General features: G+C 29.9%; 1 protein-coding gene across 1 annotated transcript in view; it reads left to right on the forward strand.

Annotated features, from left to right (window-relative positions):
* The window catches only part of LOC105849675 (BTB/POZ domain-containing protein KCTD9), a 33762-nt gene extending 14852 nt beyond the window's left edge, over nt 1-18910 (forward strand). The window contains exons 8-13 of the mRNA XM_065792029.1: nt 1195-1262; nt 1472-1561; nt 10431-10580; nt 18315-18426; nt 18512-18645; nt 18754-18910. Of these exons, the coding sequence (XP_065648101.1) occupies nt 1195-1262; nt 1472-1561; nt 10431-10580; nt 18315-18426; nt 18512-18645; nt 18754-18867 (668 nt within the window). The 3' untranslated portion in view covers nt 18868-18910. The remainder of the gene's footprint in view (nt 1-1194; nt 1263-1471; nt 1562-10430; nt 10581-18314; nt 18427-18511; nt 18646-18753) is intronic.
* The last annotated feature ends 3436 nt before the right edge of the window (nt 18911-22346 follow it).

Below are 22346 nucleotides of genomic sequence, written 5' to 3' on the forward strand. Positions count from 1 at the left end.
TTTTCGATATTTTGTTGACAAAAAGTAAAAATTAAAATGCAAGACCGGAATTTTTTTTTTTATAATGATAGACTGCCTGCCCCAACCAAACCCTCAGTCGATGTAGCAGCACTCCCTTGCGGGTCAGGCTATTTGTCAGTCGATGTAGCAGCACTCCCTTGCGAGTCAGGCTATTTGTCAGTCGATGTAGCAGCACTCCCTTGCGAGTCAGGCTATTTGTCAGTCGATGTAGCAGCACTCCCTTGCGAGTCAGGCTATAAGATAGTCGATGTAGCAACACTCCGCGCATGATTTACAGTAAAAAAAATAAAAATAAAAACATTTTATTAAAAAAAATAAAAATAAAAACATTTTATTAAAAAAAATTAAAATAAAAACATTGTTTATATTGTTAAAAACATTCAAAATGTTTTAAAAACATTCTGGTCAATTAAATTTGCGTTTTTGTGGTTTTTTTAAAAAACGATTAATTTGTAATTAAATTAATGGTTTTTACTTTCGTCCAACACGGAAATGTTGGACGAAAGTTAAAAGTAATTAAAAGTGACGTATATGTTGGCGTAAGAATCACTTTTTTCCTTCCGCTCTTCCCAAAGCCAACAAACTATAGATCTATATATATATATATATATATATATATATATATATATATATATATATATATATATATATATATATATATATATATATATTTATTTATTTATATAAAATGAATAAAAACAACTTTTGATGGAACTCTGAGTTTCATGTCTTTCGGCAATCATCAGCCATTGTATATAATTCATAACATAAAAACAGTTTAAAAAATACAAATTAAAATTATGGTGGCATGAATTCTGGCATTGCAAAAACAAAACAAGACAAAAATAAAAAGACGTCAAAGATTTTAGTCAAATAATGAAAGTTAAAATATCTTTGAATGCCGGCACTTTGATATTATTTCATATCTTTTATTAAGTAAATTTACTTGTCTGTATGACAATATATAAAATTTCTTGCAGAGACAAAGATTACAAACTTTTGATGCTTGATTGTAGGGCTTACATCATACTATTATCTTTCATCACAGGTTTTATTTTTTTAGATTTTAGTTACCATATTTTTTTAGAAAGTTCAGTGTTGTTTTTATATTTAGTTGCATTGAAAGATTCAAGATGGTTGGCATATCTTAAAATCATTAAAAATTTATTTCAGGAGTGTTAGAAGAAGCAAAGTTTTTTGGAATAAAGCCTATAATTGAAGAGTTGGAGTCAAGTGTTGTTGTAAAAAATTTTTGCTTTCTTTTTTTAGTTTTTTCTTTTGTTTATCAAGAACTTCATATATCAAATGAGTTTTTTGTTGTTATTTTTTTTTTTTTTGCTGATTTTTTTTTTTTTTATAAATTTATTTTTATTTAGCTTAATATTTCTTATAATTCATTTTTTATATTTTTATTAAAAAAGTTTAATTTCTCAAATTATTTTTTATTCAGACAGAAGAAAAAGCACAAGCTTGTGTCAGTCGCTGGGAATTTATGAGGCTGCTTATGACTACATCATCTACTGATAATTTGCGGTGCCAGGCAAAAATTTTAGCAATCTGTTTATAAAAGTGAAATTTTAGTTGTTTTAATAGTCTGATTTATTTATTTCACATTTATTACACTTACACATTTATTACACTAAAATGAATTGAGTTATTATCATTTAATTAAGAGGTTCAGTTATATATCATATATTATATACAGTATATATAATATATGTATATAAAATAATTTCGTCATTTTTTTTTTCTTATTCAGAAAGTTTATATTTAATTAATTTAACAAAAATGTGGTATCAATTTGTTACATAAATATGCTATAGTAGATAATATATATCTATATATATATACATATATATATATATATATATAATAATAATAATAATAATAATAATAATAATAATAATAATGATAAGCTGCGGCGAACAATAAAATGTCGCTTGAAATTTAGCTCTTTGCCAGTAGACAATGAGCTGTAGCGTCAATTTGGTACATTAACTGCAATACTAGTGCTGGCTACAGTGTTTGTCGAAACGGTTTTTAAATTCATTAAGATGATGAGAGTCAATCACAGTTTGTGGGAGTGAATTTCATTGCTTTACAACTCTGTTAGGGAAGAAATTGAGTCTAGTAGAAATAGCACGCATGTTGTTATTAAGGTCAGAAGCATTAAAGAACTCTCTGTATTGACGATGAGAGTGTCCTCTAGTTATTCGCACAGATGGATAAATATTTTCTAAGTTATTTATAAATTTGAAGTTGTAGATTATATCACCTCCATTGAGTCTTTCATTTAGTGAGGTAAGATGAAGGTCTGCTATCTGGCTTCACTGGATAATGCTTTGAGAGGTGGAATTGCTTTGGTGGCACAGTTTTGGGCTTTTTCAAGTTTTTCAACGTTGTGTGCAGAAAGATAATTCCACACAGGAGCAGCATACTCAAGGTAAGGTCTGACCAGCAATGTGTAGAGCCTCTTCCAAACTTGTGTATTTTTATAAATAAATGATTTCTTTAGTTGACCGAGTTAGCTTTTGATGATATTATTTCAACGTGTGTATCCCATTTGAGGTTGTGTGAAATGCAAATCCCAAGATCTCTTTCACTGTACAAAGAATCAAGAAGCTGCTTCCCTTGCTGAGCCAAGATATATTATTGGTAGTTAGGATTTTTGCTTTTGTTAAAGCGTAAGATAAGGCACTTTTTGTAATTAAGTCGTAAGCGCCAGGTTAGAGTCCAAGACATAATGTGATTCGTATCCATCTGGAGCAGAGCTGGGCTCTCAGGTGTAGAATTTGTGGAAATAACTTTACTGTCATCAGCGTATAACTTCATTGGATTGCTAACTAGGTCTGTTATGTCATTAATGTATAAGATGAATAGAAGAGGTCCTACAACAGATCCTTGAGGGACATCACTGGTGACTGGTAACGATTCTGAAATGATGGAATCCATGACAACTCGTTGTGTTCTTTTAGGAAAAAAAAATTTATCCAATTAAGAAGCATATTAGAGATACCGTAACCAGAAAGTTTGTAGAGAATAAGATCATGAGGAGGTGTGTCAAACGCTTTTTCATAATCTAGAAATAAAGCATCTACACTATAACCTCTTTCCGTTGAGTGTGAGATCTGATCGACAGTTTCCAATAAATTGGTAATGCATGATTTTTTTGGAACAAACCCGTGCTGATTTTGAGATAAAAGATTATTTTCACTTGGATACCCGGTTAAACAATCTTTTACAATAGGCTCTAGGATTTTGCAGCAGGCAGAAGTTAGGGAAATCGGTCTGTAGTTTGATGCATCAAGTTTAGATCCTTTCTTGTGAAGCGGTGTTATATTAGCCTCCAGCCACGCGGCTGGGACTCAACCTTCACAAATAGATTTTATAAGTATGTAGGTAATGGGCATGTTCAGAGATGAAGAACATTTGTTGAGGTCGTGTGGGTGAATGCCGTCTATGCCTGCTGGTTTATGCAAGTTTAGGTTTGAGAGTAACACTTGTTTGTAGTTCTCATTAAGTCTATTCAAGACTGACATCTCATCAATCACAGAATATGCGCTCTTTTCGAATGTTGGCAGCGGTTGACTCAAACATAAAGGAGTAAAAACCGATGAAAAGTTATTGTTAAGGATCGTAGCTATATGGCTTTCATTAGAAGTAATGTTTCCATTTGACTCTTTCATAGACCTTATTTGATTTTTAACTTTAAGTTTCATGTTTATATACCTATATATAAGTTTTGGATTTGTCTTGGCTTTTTTGGATATAGATTTTTCATATTGACCAATAGAATGAGTTAGAGTTTGTTTTACTTTATTGCAGCTATCATTGTATCGTTTAGTGTCCAGGCGCCAGTTTGGGTTTTTGCTTCTATAATAAAGTTTTTTTTTATTTTTTATAGCAGAGATTACTTCTTTTGTGATCCAAGGTGTGTGTAAAACAGAATAATTCGATTTGGTTGCTGGTATTTGAAGATTACATTCTTCAATATAGATAGATTGGAATACATTATAACATTCATTAATATTTAAATTTTTAAAACGATTAACCCAGTCAATATCTTTGAAATACATGTTTAGTTTATCGAAATTTTAAAAATCTTGTCGAGATGAAGAAAACCAATTTCTAGGAGGGTTTGAAGATTCTACAGCAAAATTCCAAATTAGAATTAAATGAGCTCGTCCTTGTTTAGTGCACCCCAGTTGAGAATGTCTTTCAAGAGAAAATATACGTTGAGATGACTCAGCTAAAATAAGATCTAGAGTGCTAGATGGACCTAATATTGAGTTCAATTGAAAAGTATAAAAATTGACATGTTGTGTTAAATGATTTGAATCAAATGTTTCAATAAAGTCTTCAGCTAGTGAGTTTGTGGTAATTGCTGTATTGTTATGCTATGTAATATGGTCAAGGTTAAAATCACCTGCGATAAGAAAACCAGAGTAGTGTTTTTTTTGGACTAAATTAGATGCAAAATTTATAGAGGCTTTAATTTGATTATTTACAAAGTTATTGTTGAGAGGTGAATGGTATATAACAACTAGAAATTTTTCAGTTCCAAGATTAACTGAACACCAAACTTGTTCAGAGTCATTGTTAAGTTCAAGATGTGTTACTTTATGGTTTATTAGTGTATCAGATATATAGATGCAGACTCCACTATGAAAATTAATTGTGCGATCATGCCTATATGTGATATAATTAGTGAGATTAAAGATAGAGTTTTGATTAAACCATGTTTCTGTTATAAAGACAAGATTCGTTGGTGCTTTTGAAGTTTGAATAAGGCTTTGCAGCTCGGCAAGTTTCTCTGCGTTTAATGAGGTCGCATTTGTATAAAAACAACTCAAGACGTTATTAAAAACTACTTGTAATGGACCTGTTTGTGTTGAGGTGCTTTTGCCAGCTCTAAAGCGTCTAATATTAGCATGCTTACATTCAACATTTAGTTCGGTAGCGAAGATGTCTTGGTACCAAAAATAACAACATTTTTTTTTTTTTTTGTTCTTTCCTGAACTTCGCGTGCATTTGCATCAAGCAATTTTTGAAGATACTCTATTTGTTCACGCAAATTAGAGTTTTCATCTCTAAGCATACAAATTTCATTTGTCATAGCTGTTTTAAATGCAAGAAACTCATATCGAAGTTCTTCGTTCTTACTTATTGCAAAAGCAACTGAATTCGCCTTGAGTTGTGTGGGTGACATTTTCAACTTCTGGCTTTATGAAGTTTGTTATTTCTTATCTTGCAAGGAGGGCTACCACCCTTAATAACAGTGGATTACCTCCTGGTCTTTAAATATTTTATATATTAGTTATCCTTATTAACACAAATGCTGCAAAAAGTTTAGAAAGTTTTTTTTCGTACATGTATATATAATATATATGTATGTACATACATATATATAATATATATATGTATGTACATACATATATATAATATATATGCATGTATGTACATATATATTATATAAATGTATATATATATATATATGTATATATATAATATATACCATTATATGTATATACATACACATATACACACACATATATATATATATATATATATATATATATATATATATATACATATAATACATATACTCTTATATGTAAAAACATATATATATTTACCCATATATGTATATACATATATATAACTAAATATATATAGAATGTATATACATTTATATGTATATACATACATATATATAATATATATGTATGTAGATACCTATATATAATATATATATATATATATATATATATATATATGTATATACATACATAAATATTATATATATTTTTATATGTATATACATACATATATATATATAATATATATATACTTATATGTATATATATATATATATATATATATATATATATATATATATATATATATATATATATATATATATATATATATATATATATATATATATGTATGTATGTGTATATATATATATATATATCAGACAAAAAATCTTTGGTTTCTTAGTTTTTATGCATTTGTCTATCTACCGGAAAAAATATGTTACTGCAGCTTTGATATTAAATTTAAAAAATGAAATCACCATTTATTAAAAGATGACTACATAACTTTGTTTCCTTTTTGGAGTTGAGTTAACATACTTGATTGCGGACATTTTAAACAACAGAAACGTTTGTGATTTAATTTAAAATAAATAATAGTAAAAAAATATTAAAGAAAAAAAAGATTAAGAATATTTCTTTTATTTACAAAAGGTGTGTGAAAAATTAAAAAACAATGAAACAAAAGAATCCACAAGATTTTGTAAAAATGTTTTTATAAAATTTTGTGGATTAAAACTTTCGATTTTTCAAAATTCAATCAAGTTTTAATTTATTAATTTAAATTTTCAAATATCATTGCGACAAAATGTTTTGAAAATAGTAAACATTCCATTCTACCTGTTAGCAGTAATGACTTCTTCATTGTTTGTACAAAGTTGAAAACTGCTTTCTTATTTAAACTGAATGTGCCATTTAAATATTATCAAGTGAATAATATTTTATATACTTGATTATATACTTAATGAATATACAATAGACTTATACTAATATTATATATTATTCTAAGTTATTGTCGTAATGTTGCTTCTCTTTCTCTTTCCTACAAATACTATAATGGGCACTGCTCTAAAGAGCTAGCGTCTCTTGTGCCATCTACTATAATTCATTTTTGTGTTACTCGTCATTCAATTAAGTGTCATCCTTTTTCTGTGACTTTTCCTAAGTGCTCCACAAACGCTTATTCGTCTAGTTTTTTTCCTCGAACATCAGCTCTTTGGAATTTGCTTCCTTCATCTTGCTTTCCTGACTCATATAATTTGCAATCTTTTAAGTTGTCTGTCAATCGTTATCCTGCTCTACAATCTTCATTTTTTCTCTTTCAGTAACTTCCAACTTTAATTAGTGGCTGCTTGCAGCCTTGTTGGAAGCGAAGATGTTTAAAAAAAAAAAAAAGTATATATATACTTATACAAGTATGATGTACAAATAACTTATATACTGAAGAATGTTTTGAGAAATGCGTTTGTGAAACTAGTGTCGTAACATTTTTTCTTTTGTTTTTTGTGAGCTTCCAAAAGTTGCAATTCAAAGTTATATAACAAATATATTTGCTATACGTATTGTTTATTGGAACTTTTTTTTTTTAATTTTAGGTTGCATTTAACTTTAACTTTTTTAATAAATAAATTTTAATATCCTTAACTGATTAAGTGATTCGAAGATGCCAGTGAAAATATTTAGTTTTATATCAACTTATATTTAACAAAATATTTCATGTTCCAACGTTTTAATGTTTTTAAATTATAAATGAAAGTCATAAATTAATAGAATGTGATCGAACTTGTACAAAATCAAAGCTTTAAGTGAAGTTTTAGTTTGATAAACTTTTTATGTTAGATATTTATTTATAAGATATTTATAAATATTACACTAGATATTTAATTTTTTAATGTTTAAGTTTGGTATTTTCATTGAAGTGTTGCAAATTTTGATATTTATTACATGGACTTTTATGCAATTCAAAGTAAAAGTTGGATCCTAAAAAAATAAACGAGTTTAGTGAATGGTTAGACTTAACCAGGGTACAATTAAGTGGATAATATGATAAAGTTCAACTGGAAATTAAAAAAAATAACATGCTGAGTTTAGCTTTCAAGTAGAAGAAATAAGTCATTTTTAATTTGAACTTATACCGCATAAATTAAAATTGAAGTAAGTCACACAAAAATTATGCGTGGCGTACTTTATTACGAATTTAACATAACAAATAAAGCTCTACTGTTTAAACATATTTTGACTTCAACACAAAAATTTCACTTACAATATTTTCTATAAAATCAACTTATAATTTTCTCTCTCGCAAGTTCTTCAAAAGAGCACGATTTTTTACTCTTGCTACAAAACTAACGAGCACTATTTGTTTCGCCCAGAAGGTCGTTTATGGGGGTATTTCACATGCGTGGAGCAATCGCTCCTGCCTTATCACAAGGCCTGGTACTGTCCATGCTTTGAGTCAAGTTCTTCAGCAAATTTAAAAATAAATTACCAAAAACTATAAAACACAAAAAACCATCAACATCACCAAGTTCTCTAAACCTATCATTCACTATTATTCGTGGTCTTTGAAGTAACTTTTCTTCTGTTGAGTTTTATCTTTTGCAAAATTCACTAAACCTACTTGCTCTTTGTGAGACTAGTTTGAGTTCATCTGTCTCATTTTGTGATCTTAGTGTTGATGGTTATCTTCCTTTAATTCATAAAGACTCCAATCGTCACATGCTTAGTCTGGGCATTTATATTCGTAAGTATTCACCCATTTGTCGGGAAACTAGGTTCGAATCCGCAGACCATTCTTTTATGTGCTTCCATTTAGCTCCTCTTCACTTTATTGCCTTTCTCTTTGTTCTATATTGCTCTCCTTCATCTCAAGACTGCACTCTTTTCAATGGTACGTCTGATCAAATTGACCTAGCCCTCTCTCTTTATCCATCAGCCAATATTGTTGTTGTTGGTGACTTTAATGCTCATCACACTGAATGGCTTGGCTCTAGTGTCAGTAACTCTGCAGGCATTGAAGTCCACAACTTTTATCTTTCTCAATCTCTAACTCAAATAATCAACTTTTCAACTCGCTTTCCAGACAACCCGAATCATTTACCTTCTCTACTCGACTTATGTCTTGTTTCTGATCCTAGTCAGTGCTCAGTTTCTCCACATTTACCCTTAGGTGCTTCTGATCACAGTTTGATCTTTCTAAAACTATTACCTCATTTATCTTCATCATCTGAATCCCATTATTATCGTACCTCTTACAACTACCTTAAAGCTGACTGGGACTCTTTCCGTGATTTTCTTTGTGATGGTCCTTGGGTCGAAATCTTTCGTCTTCCTGTTGACAAATGTGCTTCTTATATAACTTCAAGGATTCAGGCTGGCATGGAATCTTTTGTTCCCACCCAACAATTTCAGGTCAAGCCTCACTCTTCTCCATGGTTTTCATCACATTGTTCTGCTGCAATTGCCAATCAAAACCATTACTTCCATATCTATGAACAAAATAATTCTGCAGAAAACAGATGTCTGCCTGATACTGGTAGAAACCATTGTAAAAATGTTTTGTCTAACGCCAAAGCCTGCTATTCTCAGGTCATGAAATCTTGCATTTCATCACAAAAATTAGGCTCTGGTGACTTCTGGAGAATCTTTAATAGTATCAATAATAAGGGCAAATCTGTAATTTTACCTCTCTTGTATGGTTCAGACTTTGTCACCTCACCTAAAGACAAAGCTGAATTGCTTGCTAAGAACCTTTCATCAATATCTTGATTCCACTAGTTGCGTTCTACCTGATATAGCCGTCAAACAGGTTGATCCATTGCTTGACATTTGTATCACTCCAGCTTATGTATCTAAAGTGATTTCCTGCTTAGACTCTTCTACAGCTTGTGGTCCGGACAACATACCTGTTATAGTCTCGCAGAAGTGTTCTCGGAAGCTGTTGTCTATACTTTCAAAACTATTCAACAAATACTTATCTGAGTCTTGTTTTCCAGCCTGCTGGAAAGCGGCATCTGTTATGCTTTTTTCCAAAAATTCTGGAGAGCGATCTGTTTCATCTAACAACTGTCTCGTTAGTCTTCTTCCTATCATAAGCAAGGTTTTTGAATATCTAATTAATAAGCAATCTCTCATTTTGAATCTAATAACTTACTTTCTGAATTTGCAGTTACATTTATATTTTAAACTTGTGAAAGTTTCTAATACAAACCGCTTTATTGATTCCCAGAAATCTGACCTAAAAGTTGAAGCAGTTTTTGCCTTGTTTTTTGTGTAACATAAGTTAAGTGGCATTTTCTGCAATACATTCTGCAATATGTTATAAGTTTGCCCTTTTTTGGCCAGACTCAAGACTTTTAAGCTTATTTTATGCTTTAGACTAACAGCTTTCATACAAAATAGCTAAAAGTTTAATTTACAGTTTAAATAGCTAATGATTGATTAAGTTGTTGCGCGTGTAACATAAGTTAAAAATGGAATTGCCCATATCTATGTATATATATTTGAATTTATATATATATATATATATATATATATATATATATATATATATATATATATATATATATATATATATATATATATATTTATATTATCTGTGTGTGTATAAACATATATAGAAAGACATTTCCAATTTTATTTTTGGTTAGTTTATTTGAAAAATTGTATATAGTTTTTGGAAAACATTGTTTTGTTTTCTGTTCAAATAAGATATATAAAAGCATAAATTAATATTGGAATAAGAACAATATAATGTATATTTCTTAATGTTATTATTTTGTATTGTTAATTTATTTTTGGATAACTCTTTAGGGAGTCAATTTGTCTGGAGCTGATCTGTCTTATTTAGACCTCCGATCAATTAACTTCATGTATGCAAATTTATCTGGATCAAACTTGCGCTTTGCTTCGTTAGGTGGATGTCAGCTTTTTCTAGCTGATTTATCTGGTGCATCACTTGATGTAAGTATTTTGTAAATACTTTAGTATTTTTTTAAAGAAATGAGGTCACCACTTTTATATTGATAAATTTTAATATTATTATTTTGCTAATGCGGCTCTTAGGTGAGGCTGATTTTAAAAATTGTTTTCCAGAATGAAAAGTTGTCTGATCTTTTTTTTTTTTCTATTCAAGAAATTATCTTAGATCAGTTCTTAAGAGATTTTTTAGAAAAATCCGTTTTTTAAATAGTCTGGTAATGTGGGCCACATGGATGTGAAGTCAGAGTCTGGAGTCCAGGAGTCCCTGTTTTTACCTGAAGTCCTGCTTGTTATAAAAGTTGTTGGGGCTCCAGGACTCCAGGATTTTTTTTTAATTTTATATCGGCATATGAACGTTTCCTAACTAACTAAGTCCTCTTCTTTATGTCTTCTCAGATTATTGCTTACTACTGACCTTTCATCGAAACTATCTACACATTCGGTTGCTAAGTTAGCATCTGCTAATATTGCTTCTCTTTTTTGTTTTAATGTTGCTTGCCATTTTCTTACTCCTGATTCCATTCTCTACCTCTACAAATCTCTTATTCGTCCCTGTACAGAGAACTGTTTTCATATTTGGGCTGGTTCTTCTAATGATGCTCTTTCTCTTCTAGACAAGGTCCAAGAACATATTTTAAATGTAGTTGGACCCACTCTATCTGCTAAGCATGAGCCTCTTTTCTATAGTCGTAAAGTTGCATCTCTTTCTCTTTTCTACAAATACTATCATGTTTGCTGCTCAAAGGAGCCATCATCTCTAGTTCCATCAACCAAAACTCATTCTTGCTTGATTCATCATTTAGCAAAGTCTCATTCTTTTATTGTATCTCTCCCTGCATGCTCTAAAAACTTGTCTACTAGTTTAGCTTTTTTCCCCCTACTTCAACCCTTTGGAACTCTCTCCCATCTTCAACTTAAGTCTTTTGTCAACCGTTTCTTTGCTCTATAACTCATTGCTTTTTTTTTTAGTAACTTCCAATCTAATAGTGGTTGCTTGCAGCCTTGTTGGGAGTGAATCGGAATAAAATAAAGTTAAAAAAAAAAACCCTTATTAACTTCTATAAGTTTATTCATTTAAATTTGTTTAACCAACAGTTATGTAACTTGAAACCAGTAAAAGCACAAATGCATTGAATAACGCTGTGTATGGCAAGCTCTCCTGCATATAATATATATATATATATATATATATATATATATATATATATATATATATATATATATATATATATATATATATATATATGTATATTATATATATATATATATATATATATATATATATATATATATATATATATATATATATATATATATATATATATATATGTATATATACATGCATATATACATATATATAAATATATATAAGCATATATACAAATATACAAACACATACATGCATATATACATTTATATATATATATATATATATATATATATATATATATATATATATATATATATATATATATTATATATATATATATATATATATATATATATATATATATATATATATATAAATGTATATATGCATGTATGTGTATATTTGTATATATGCATGTATATATTTATATATATGTATATATGCATGTGTATATATATATATTAGGGTGATCTTGCCGGCCTTATGTGCTCTGAACAAGCCTAACTTTTTTTTGTGAGTAAGGTTCATGATAAACAATTAAAATCTGAAATTTAAAAAAAAATGGACAATGTTTAGTGGTAGCAGATTTCAATTGAAATTTCATGATTCTTACAATTTTTCAAAATTTGTTGATAATCAGGAAAAAAACTTATAATTGTCAGTGTGAAGCTACTAGAATGTAAATTGGAGTATTATATTATTCAATGGATCTTATTTTTCCCTTCCTGTACTCAATGTTTATTACAGAAAATCTTGTGAGATATTTATTTTAATTACAAAAGCAGTTAAACAGTTTTATACAAAATTGACTTTTATTTTTTATTTGTGTTGTTTTTTGTTGCTATTTTACAGATATATTAATAACTTATTTCAAACTTTTTTTAGATAAAAATTAAAATATTGACAAATTAGGTGGGTAAAAATGGCTAAATCTAAAGACCCAAGATATTTCATACTAGAAACCATCCCTGTTGAAACTGATAAGGATATACAGGGATCTAGGTTACCAACTGCTCATCAGGTGCTTTTATATTAAAATCTAAGAGTGATGCAGCAAATAAAACAGTTAAATCAATTCTACCATTTTATAATCGGGCAAGAATACAAACAATTAAGTCTAATAAAATGGCAGAAGAAATCATAAAATTATTTGAGGAGTTAAAGAGTCTGTTAAAAATTGACCATGCCCATAGAAACACTGTCAAGAATACTCAAAAAATTATTGGATTTAAAAACAAGCTAACAAAAACAATGAGGTTCTGGCCACAGGATGAGCTAGATAAATTGGTTGATGCAGAGGATAAACAGTTTCTGATCAGCATAATGACTGATAGGACAGCATCCATAGGCTCAGTTGATCTTAAGCATAGTCTTGTGGAAGAAAAGTTACACGACAGAAAATTTGCTGAACAAGAAAGAATCTATAAAGAAAAAGAACGGCAATCAAACATCTTAAGATGTTCTAAAAAAAATTTAATGGAGATAGACGAAGGTTGTCTTGATCATGATGAACTTGGATGTATTTATGAAACAAAGCAGCATTCTCACAAAAGAAGCTTGAAAACTGGCACAACTGTGTTTATACCACATAGTATTCTGAAATCACCTAAAGTTATTGAAACAGCTGTTAGAAACAAAATTAAACCTATTGCACTCAGTTCTTTATTTCACTTAATAATTTGTACCACGTCTGGTGATCCTTCTAGAGTTGACTTGAGCTACACAACAGCATACAGGTATATATATATACAGTATTGGACAAAACATTTGCAACCAACATTGAACAATGCTAAAAAGTGTTCCTAATTTTACATGTCTTAAAAACGAAACAAACTATACTACCACAGCAAACAGTTCAGGAGTCTGGAGTCATAGCATGCCATGACATGAGCAATCAGCTGACAGGTGACATCACACAGGCAGAATTTCGTTGATAAGTGCCATTTTGCAGCGGACAAAACAAGTGCAACTTTTTTGGTTTGTTTCATTTTCTTAAGTCTGGTCCATGTCAACGTCATGGAAGTTTTTTAATAATTAAAGGAAATATCCAGAAGTTTCCAGAAGCATGTAGAAGCTTCCAGAAGTTTCCAGAAGAAGCATCTGGAAGCGTCCAGTAGCATCCAGAAATATCCAGAAACATTCAGAAGCATCCAGACGCATCCAGAAGCTTCCAGAAGCATCGAAAAGAAGCATCTAGAATCTTCCAGAACAGGTTCACACAGGTTCATTTTACTATATAAGAGACATGTAAATCGACATGTTATTCAGTCAGTATATGGAAGTCAATCAGTCAGTATTATCAAGACAGTTTATCAAAGTGAGTTTTATCAAAGTGTTTTATCGAAGAACATCAATACAAGAAGTGAAATACAACAAGTGTTTCATTACATCAATACAGTCCACATCCAACCAAGTCATTGTGTTCCACAGAGCATTATTGTATCATCACAAGGTAAATGTAACACGGTAAGCCTTGAGAAGCGTGATTATTTATTATTATTATTTTTATGACTTTAAGTGCAAAAATGGCTCCCAACAGTCTTGGATTAAACTAAGAAAAAAAATTATTGGCGATTATGTAAGTGGAATGTCACACAAAAGTATTTGTAATAAATATCGCGTGAAAAACAGACCGTATCAAGACTATGTTCCAAATATCCTTCTACAGGGAAGTTGGCAGCAGATAACAAAGGTGGAAGACCGCGTTCCACCACTTCTAGAGAGGATTCTATGATCGTCAGATCCGTCAAGAAGGATCCCTGGATATCATCAGTCGAGATACAAAAGCAATTAGAGCTGCTTGATCGGACCAAACAATCAGACGACGTGCTGTTGAAGCTGGGTTTTTTCTCGACGCCCTGCAAAGAAACCTCTAATTTCACTAAAATACCAGAAGAAAAGACTCCTGTTTGCAACATCTCATATTGACTGGAATGTGCAGAAACGGCGAATTGTCCTGTTCAGTGATGAATCGAAGTTCAACATTGGGAGCGATGACATTTGCTGTGTACGTCGACCGGCCGGAAAATGCCACGATTTACGTTACTGCCATAAGACGATGAAGCATGGTGGAGGCAATGTAATGGTCTGGGGGTGTTTTTCTGCTAACGGTCTAGGTCCAATACATCAAAACGATGGAATAATGGACCGTTTCATGTATAAAAATATCCTGAAAAATGTTATGTTACCTCATGCTGAATGGAATATGCCAAATAAATGGGTTTTTCAGCAAGAGAACAATCTGAAACACACTGCAAAAGTAGTCAAGCAGTGGTTTCAAGACAACCACCTATCAGTGATGGGTTGGCAGCCTCAATCTCCGGATCTCAACCCTATTGAGAACCTGTGGGAGATCGTCAACCGCAGAATTAATCTTGAAGGTGTTCGTAATAAGGATCAACTGTTTGAACAAATCCAAAAGGCCTGGGCAGCGATTCCACAAAGTTTCATTGATCACCTGATCGAATCTATGCCTCGAAGATGCAAGGCTGTGATCGACAACAAAGGATTCGCCACGAAATATTGATAGCGAAATACAGCTTGGTCAACATTTTGTTGAGTTGCGCTTGTTTTGTCCAGAAGGAAATCAACTTTTTTTAATACTTTTGATTAATTTATTAATTTTCGTGTACAAATAATGAACTTTGTGATGAATAAAACTTGAAGAACTTTGTCTCTAAACAGTTACATAGTTATTTCTCTAAATTGAAAAAATGAAGCACTTTTATATATAGAAACTAAATTAGCATTATTTGGTTGCACTTGTTTTGTCCGATACTGTATAAATATATATATATATATATATATATATATATATATATATATATATATATATATATATATATATATATATTGATTAAAATAGAAATTTCTTGTTTTGTTTAAAATATTACTTTCTAATTCAATCATCAATATTTTTACTCTTTTTTATTTTAAACCAAAATAAACAATGGAACAAAATGGAGTGCAGACAATTGCTGCCAAGATAAAGAGTTCCTGGAAATCTCCAAAAATTGGTGTTGTTCATTGGGATAGCAAGTTAATGGATTCACTTGACAAAAAAAATTGTAGGGAAGAAAGGCTTCCACTTCTTCTTTCAGGTAGCTCTAAAATAAAACTTTGGCCAGTCAATTCATGTAAATTTAGGCACTAATGAACAATTTACATATTAGCACATTTATATGCTAATATTTAGCACTTTATATTTCATTTCTATTTAAAAATATATATTTTTAGGTTGTTCAGGTGTAAAGTTACTGGGTGTACCAGCGCTTTTATATAAACCCACTGAGAAGATGGGACCAGTGGTTGCTAAAGCAACATATGAATTACTAGAAGATTGGAACTGCACAGATTGTGTGGCAGGCATGGTTTTTGACACAACAGCATCAAATACTGGGGCTATAACTGCAGGCTGTGTTTCAATCCAAAATTTATTTACAGGCCACTTCTATGGTTTGCTTGCCGACATCACATAGGAGAGATTATACTAACTCGTGTATGGAACAGTTTAAAGATCGAGATTTCAAAAGGTCCTAATATCAATATATTATTAAGGTAATCTAACATGTTTATTATAATTTCTTATTATTATTAAGTATTTAAAATTAAACTAACATCAGTGTTATAAGCAACAATATAATGAATGGATTGTTTGGTTTTTAGATTTAAGAAACTTTGAACAACTGAATTACAAAACTATTGAAGACTTAGACATCCCTCAAATTTCACAGTCTTTGATAAACAAAAAAGATGCAATTACCAATCTTTGCCAAGAAGCAATGAGGCAAAATTTCAACAGAGGTGATTATAGAGAACTTGTTCAACTAACATTGTTGTATCTAAGCAATGGCAAAGATGTATTATTCTCTTGATTTATTAGACCAGGCGCTTTGCACAATGCAAGGTGGATGGCAAAATTGTTATATTCTATAAAACTTGTACTGTTGAACAAAAAAATCAGCCAGCTACCTAAAGGAACAATTTTTGCTCTACAGCAACTTCCTAAGCTACGAAGGATTGTTCATTTTGTTTTATTTTGTTATATTCCATGGTGGCTCAGTGTACCTACATCTTCAGCAGCTCCTACTAACGATTTAAATCTTATTAATTCATTATTAGAGTATAAAGTTATTGATTTTACTATTGCTAATGCTGCTCTGAAAGCAATTACATATCTATCTCACTGAGGAGTTAGCTCCACTGTCTCTATTTAATAATAACTTAGAGAACAAGCAGAGGCAAAAGATTGCAAATAAAATACTATCACTAAAAAATTATGTAACATTGAATGAAATAACTTCAAAAAGAAAAGGGTCAGAGTTTGGTAAACCTATATTTCCAATGGTTCCTGAAATGGCTGTGAATGATTTAACTGATTTTATTGGTGAAGACTCCCCAGTATTTTTCACCATATTAAATATAAATAGTAGTTTTCTCAGGGAAGCGGTTACAGAATGGCATAAAAATAAAGATTTTTTAGCTTCCAAAAATGTGGTTTCTAGTTTATCTGTTGTAAACAATTCTGCTAAACGCGGAGTAAAGCTTTGTAGTGATTTTGCAGGAACTGCTAAGAAAGAAAATAAGTTCCAAAACATTATACAAGTTGTAGAAAACAACAGAAATATGTTGCCCAACCAAAGAAAAAGGCACTTAGAACCAATGAGATGGTACACTAAATTCTGATTGGACTGTTTATTTTTTCTAATTTTCATTTAATAGAGTTACTCTTTTATGTTGTTACACATTTAAATTTTAATATAACTTTAATTTTTTTGTTAACATTTGAGCTTTATTTTGTTTTTAAAATTTAATATTAAAGTTTTTGACTTAAACATTTAAATATATTTTAATCTCAATTTATCATAATTAATTTTCAGAATGGGTTCCAACATATATCAGATTAGTCTACCATTTCGCTATTAGACAGCATTTCCCCAAAAACAAAGAGACTAACTGAAAATATGTTTGTGCACTTTTCATTTGTGTAAAATAAATAACCGCCCCCTACCCTACTTTCCTCTCTAAATAGCACACCTAATTCTTAAACTTGTTTATTCAACTCTCTTTATACCAAAAACTTCTGATTTAAACTTTAAATCAGAATAAAGTAAATAAGGTATATTAGGTTGTCCTAGAGATTTGTATGCTAAAAATTGAAAATTTTCAATTTTTGCGCCTTAAATAAAATACTTTGATTGAAATCTGGTACCATTTAACATTGTCCAATTACTCTCAAATTTTTCCTAGCTCTTAGTTACAAGTAACCTCCTCACCAAAAAAAAGTCAGGCTTGTTTACTCGAAAATTTAAATATATATATATATATATATATATATATATATATATATATATATATATATATATATATATATATATATATATATATATATATACTATATATATATATATATATATATATATATATATATATATATATATATATATATATATATATATATATATATAAGAATAAAATTCATTTATAATTGTGTTTATACAATTGAACTTAAATGTGTAATAATTGCTGTTATGAAATTTATTGCTTTAGTTTTCTTCGTTTTTTAGGACGCAAATCTTGAAGGTGTGCAAATGAAACGTGCGAATCTCGAAGGAGCCTCTCTAAAAAACTGCAAGTTTGAATCTCAATCTAACGGGCGCGTGATAGCAAATCTAGAAGGTTTTTTGTTTTATTATTTATATAAATGTTTTTTTTATTATTGTTTTATACCTTATATTTTTATAAAGAAATAATTTTTTAACAGGTGCAAATTTGAAAGGAGCTGTTCTTGAAGGTAGCCAGATGAGTCAAGTAAACTTGCGCTTGGCTGTCCTTAAAGAAGCAAACATGAAAAGCTGTGTGCTTAGAGGTGCTGTTTTGGCTGGAGCTGACTTAGAGGTAAAAAGCGATATGTTATTTACATAAAATAACGACATAAAATTTTTTTTTATTTTTTTTTATTTATAACATTTATAAAACTAGATTAGATTTATTTTTTGCTTGCAGAATTGTGATTTAACTGGTGCCGACCTCCAAGATGCAAATCTACGTGGTGCAAACGTAATTGGAACAATATTTTTAGATATAGTTGCACCATTACATATGGTTCATTTAATGTAATTTTAAAAATATATATGTATATATATATATATATATTTTTTTTTTTTTTTTTTTTTACTTCTTGTCTTCTGTTTTAATAGGTACAAAATTTCATTTGTGCTTTATGATTTCAAAAGGGAATTTCTTCATTTTAATTTTGATATATATATATATACTAAAAGGTATAAATATTTATGTGAAAAGAAAATATTGAAATATTTATAAAATTTATAATAGTAGTTTTTCACTTGGAACCACGCATTGTTATGATTCTTGGTTGTTGCTTTTTTTTTTAATTGTTTTTTTTTTTGAAAATAATTTTTCAATTTGTATATTATTAAATCAAAGTTTTATTTTTTTATTGTTTGTAGTTTTTTATTTGAGTTTTTGTTCTCGTACTGTATATAAAATTTTGAGGTTTTGAAAATAATTTTTTCTTTAATACCAAAACAATTAACGATTATAATCGTTAGTTTAATGTATCCTATTAACTTTTTTCACGACAATATGCGGTGAATATAGATTCATTAAAAAAAATCACTAAATAGGTAAAACACTTTTTTGATAAAGAAAATTTTTTTTGTAGAATTACAAAAGCATTGAAGCATCGAAATACGACATACAAAGCTTCGCAAGTACTTAATTGACGCGCCAAATTGTTGTTCTTAACGTTTTAACAATGCGTTGTAAATATTCGGTAAAGTACCTGTTACTTCATGGGCGTCTGCATGAATTTTTGATGTTTCAGATAGGACACTTTCACACATTGTACATAGTCCAAACTTAAGTATGTTCATACCTATGCCAAATGAGGAAGCTAACAAAAATCTGGGATGGCGGAGGCCGAGGAACAAAAAAGCCCTAAAACGCTGTCCCCCTCCCTTCCTGCCCAAAACGTGAGGGTACTAATGTAGTAAAATTTTCAACTTAATATCGTAAACTAAATTAAAATTTATCTACAGATTTTAAATTTCGTAAAAAAGTATTGAAAATTATAAAAGTTATAAAAAAGTTTGGAAATTTGCATGGTCATAACTTTTGTAACTTTCAATGTTTCAATAATATAAAATAACGTAGGTCTGGCGGTCGAGGGCTCTTAGAATGTTATATTTTTTATGTCATTATTCAGGATTGAGTTTAGATGAGGATCCCGACAAGTAATTAAGTAGTTTGACTTTTTAAGTGAAGTGAAGTTTTAAAGTGGAATAAAAATTTGCCGATACAACTGCAATATAACTGTGATCAATTAAAGAGAAATGTGGCTGAAATTATGTTAGAAACATGTTATTATGAAGTTATTTGAACATAAACAAATTTTGATAGACGTTTAGTTCCAATACGTTGAAAGCATTTATTTCTTTTAGTAAAAGTTCGGCTTATGCGTATCTATCTGCAACAAAAATCAACCGATTTTACAACTTGCTTGTTTTTGTTTGCAATAAACTGGAAAAAAAAAGTATACCAAACAAAAAGAAAAAGAAAAGGTGCTTAGTCGCAAAAATCCAAATTTTAATAATAGACTTTTGGTCCTAATATAAAAGCAATTTACTCGAACTTAGCACCTTTTCAAAATTCACTCCTGAATTGTAACTATATACTAATTATAAAAGCCAACAAAGGAATGTAACTATCTAAACAAACTAAACTATTACAATTTGTTATAATCTTTATAAACCTACAGTTTTGTTACAATTTTAATACACGTAAAATTAGTCTATTAAAGTTGTAACAAAATAATAAATTCGCTGAAGACTGTAAACACTCTTTGATGTATATATAAAATCATTACTTTTGTTAAAAAAGGCCATCTAAAGCTCGTTATTGCTTTATTTGTGTGTGCGTGTGTAAACATAATTTAGTTAGAAATAAAGCAGGTAAAAAATTTCCCAAACATTTGTATAATAAAATATTTTTACTACTTAACATTACGCAGATATCTTTTTTTAACGTTTTTAAAACGCTCTAAAAATTTCCTGAGAATTTTTTTTTATTATTATTCTGATTCACTCCCAACAAGGCTGCAACTAACCACTATTAAGTTGGGAGTTAATAAAAAAAAAGAATAGAGTTTAGAGCAAGGAAACGGTTGACACAAGACTTAAAAAGTTGAAGGTTGTTTGAGCCAGGAAAACATGAAGATGGAAAAGAGTTCCAAATGGTTAAAGTGAGGGGGGGGGGGAAGCAAGACAAATAAAAGTTTTTGGACCATGCAAGGACAGATACAGTAAATACAGATGAATGACGAGTCAAGCGACAATGAGTTTTTTTGATGGAACTGGAAATGAAAGCTCCTTTGAGCAGCGACCATGATAGCATTTGTAGAAAAGAGAAAGAGGTGCAACTCTACGACAATGGAAAAGAAGCTCAAGCTTAGCAGATAGACCGGATCCAATTAAGTTTACAATGCGTTTTTGGACATTGTCAAGAAGAGAAAGAGTATCCTTAGAAGAACCAGCCCAAATATGACAACAGTATTCCATACAGGGACGAATAAGAGATTTGTAGAGGTAGAGAGTGGAATCAGGAGAGAGAAAATGGCGAGCACGATAAGCAACGAGAAGCAACCTTAGCAAATGCTAATATAGCAATTGATTGTATATATGGTTCCCATGAAAGATCAGTAGTAAATGATAATCCAAGAAGACGTACAGAAAAGGATTCTGTGAGAGGGTTGCCATTCATTAATATAGGAATGTCGACAGTACTGCGATTTGATAATCTTAAAAACTTTCCCAGATCCACCATATAAAACAAGCGTATGGAGGAGACCAACAAGCCAAACTTTGTCGAAAGCCTTAGATATGTCAAGAGCAATGGTCCTAGCCTCTCCTCTTCCATCTAATGCACGATCTAGATGACTAAGTAAATAGTTTTTAAAGTTGCTAAGTTTTAAGGGAAATTATTCAATGTGTATATCGTAAGTAACATTATTTTGTAAACTACAACCCATAGGCTCTTTACTTTACTAATAAAAACTATTGAAAAAACAAGCTGATTGACGATTGTTTTTTATTGGAAAGTATGGGGCGAATATGTGGCAAATAAAATAGCAAATATATAACTTAATACAGGATTTGTGGGGGGCTCTCAAACGCTAGAATAGTATTCAAATGTGTCATAAACAATTCTAAAAATCATTTCTTTTAATATTTACACCAATTTTTAAGAGATTTATGTAAATATAAAACTAGGAGATCCAATTTCAATACAAAGCCATTAAAATAGCGACACTTTAAAATGACATTTAAAACGATATCTGGATTTCTGAAATTTGACTTTGACCATTAGATGCATGATTTGGATTATAATTATAAACTTGTTTATCTTTCAAGTAAAAATCTGCTTTTTCTTGAAGTTTTATCTTTTAATTTACTTTTTTAATGATGACCATAGTTTGTATCAAGGTACCCCATGGGTGGGGTACGTTGATACAAATTTCTCATTTTATATTAAATAGTCTCACGATAATCTTTTACATTTTGGTTATTAATTTAATTTTG

Source organism: Hydra vulgaris, chromosome 03 (assembly GCF_038396675.1).
Source record: "Hydra vulgaris chromosome 03, alternate assembly HydraT2T_AEP".
Classification (NCBI taxonomy): domain Eukaryota; kingdom Metazoa; phylum Cnidaria; class Hydrozoa; order Anthoathecata; family Hydridae; genus Hydra; species Hydra vulgaris.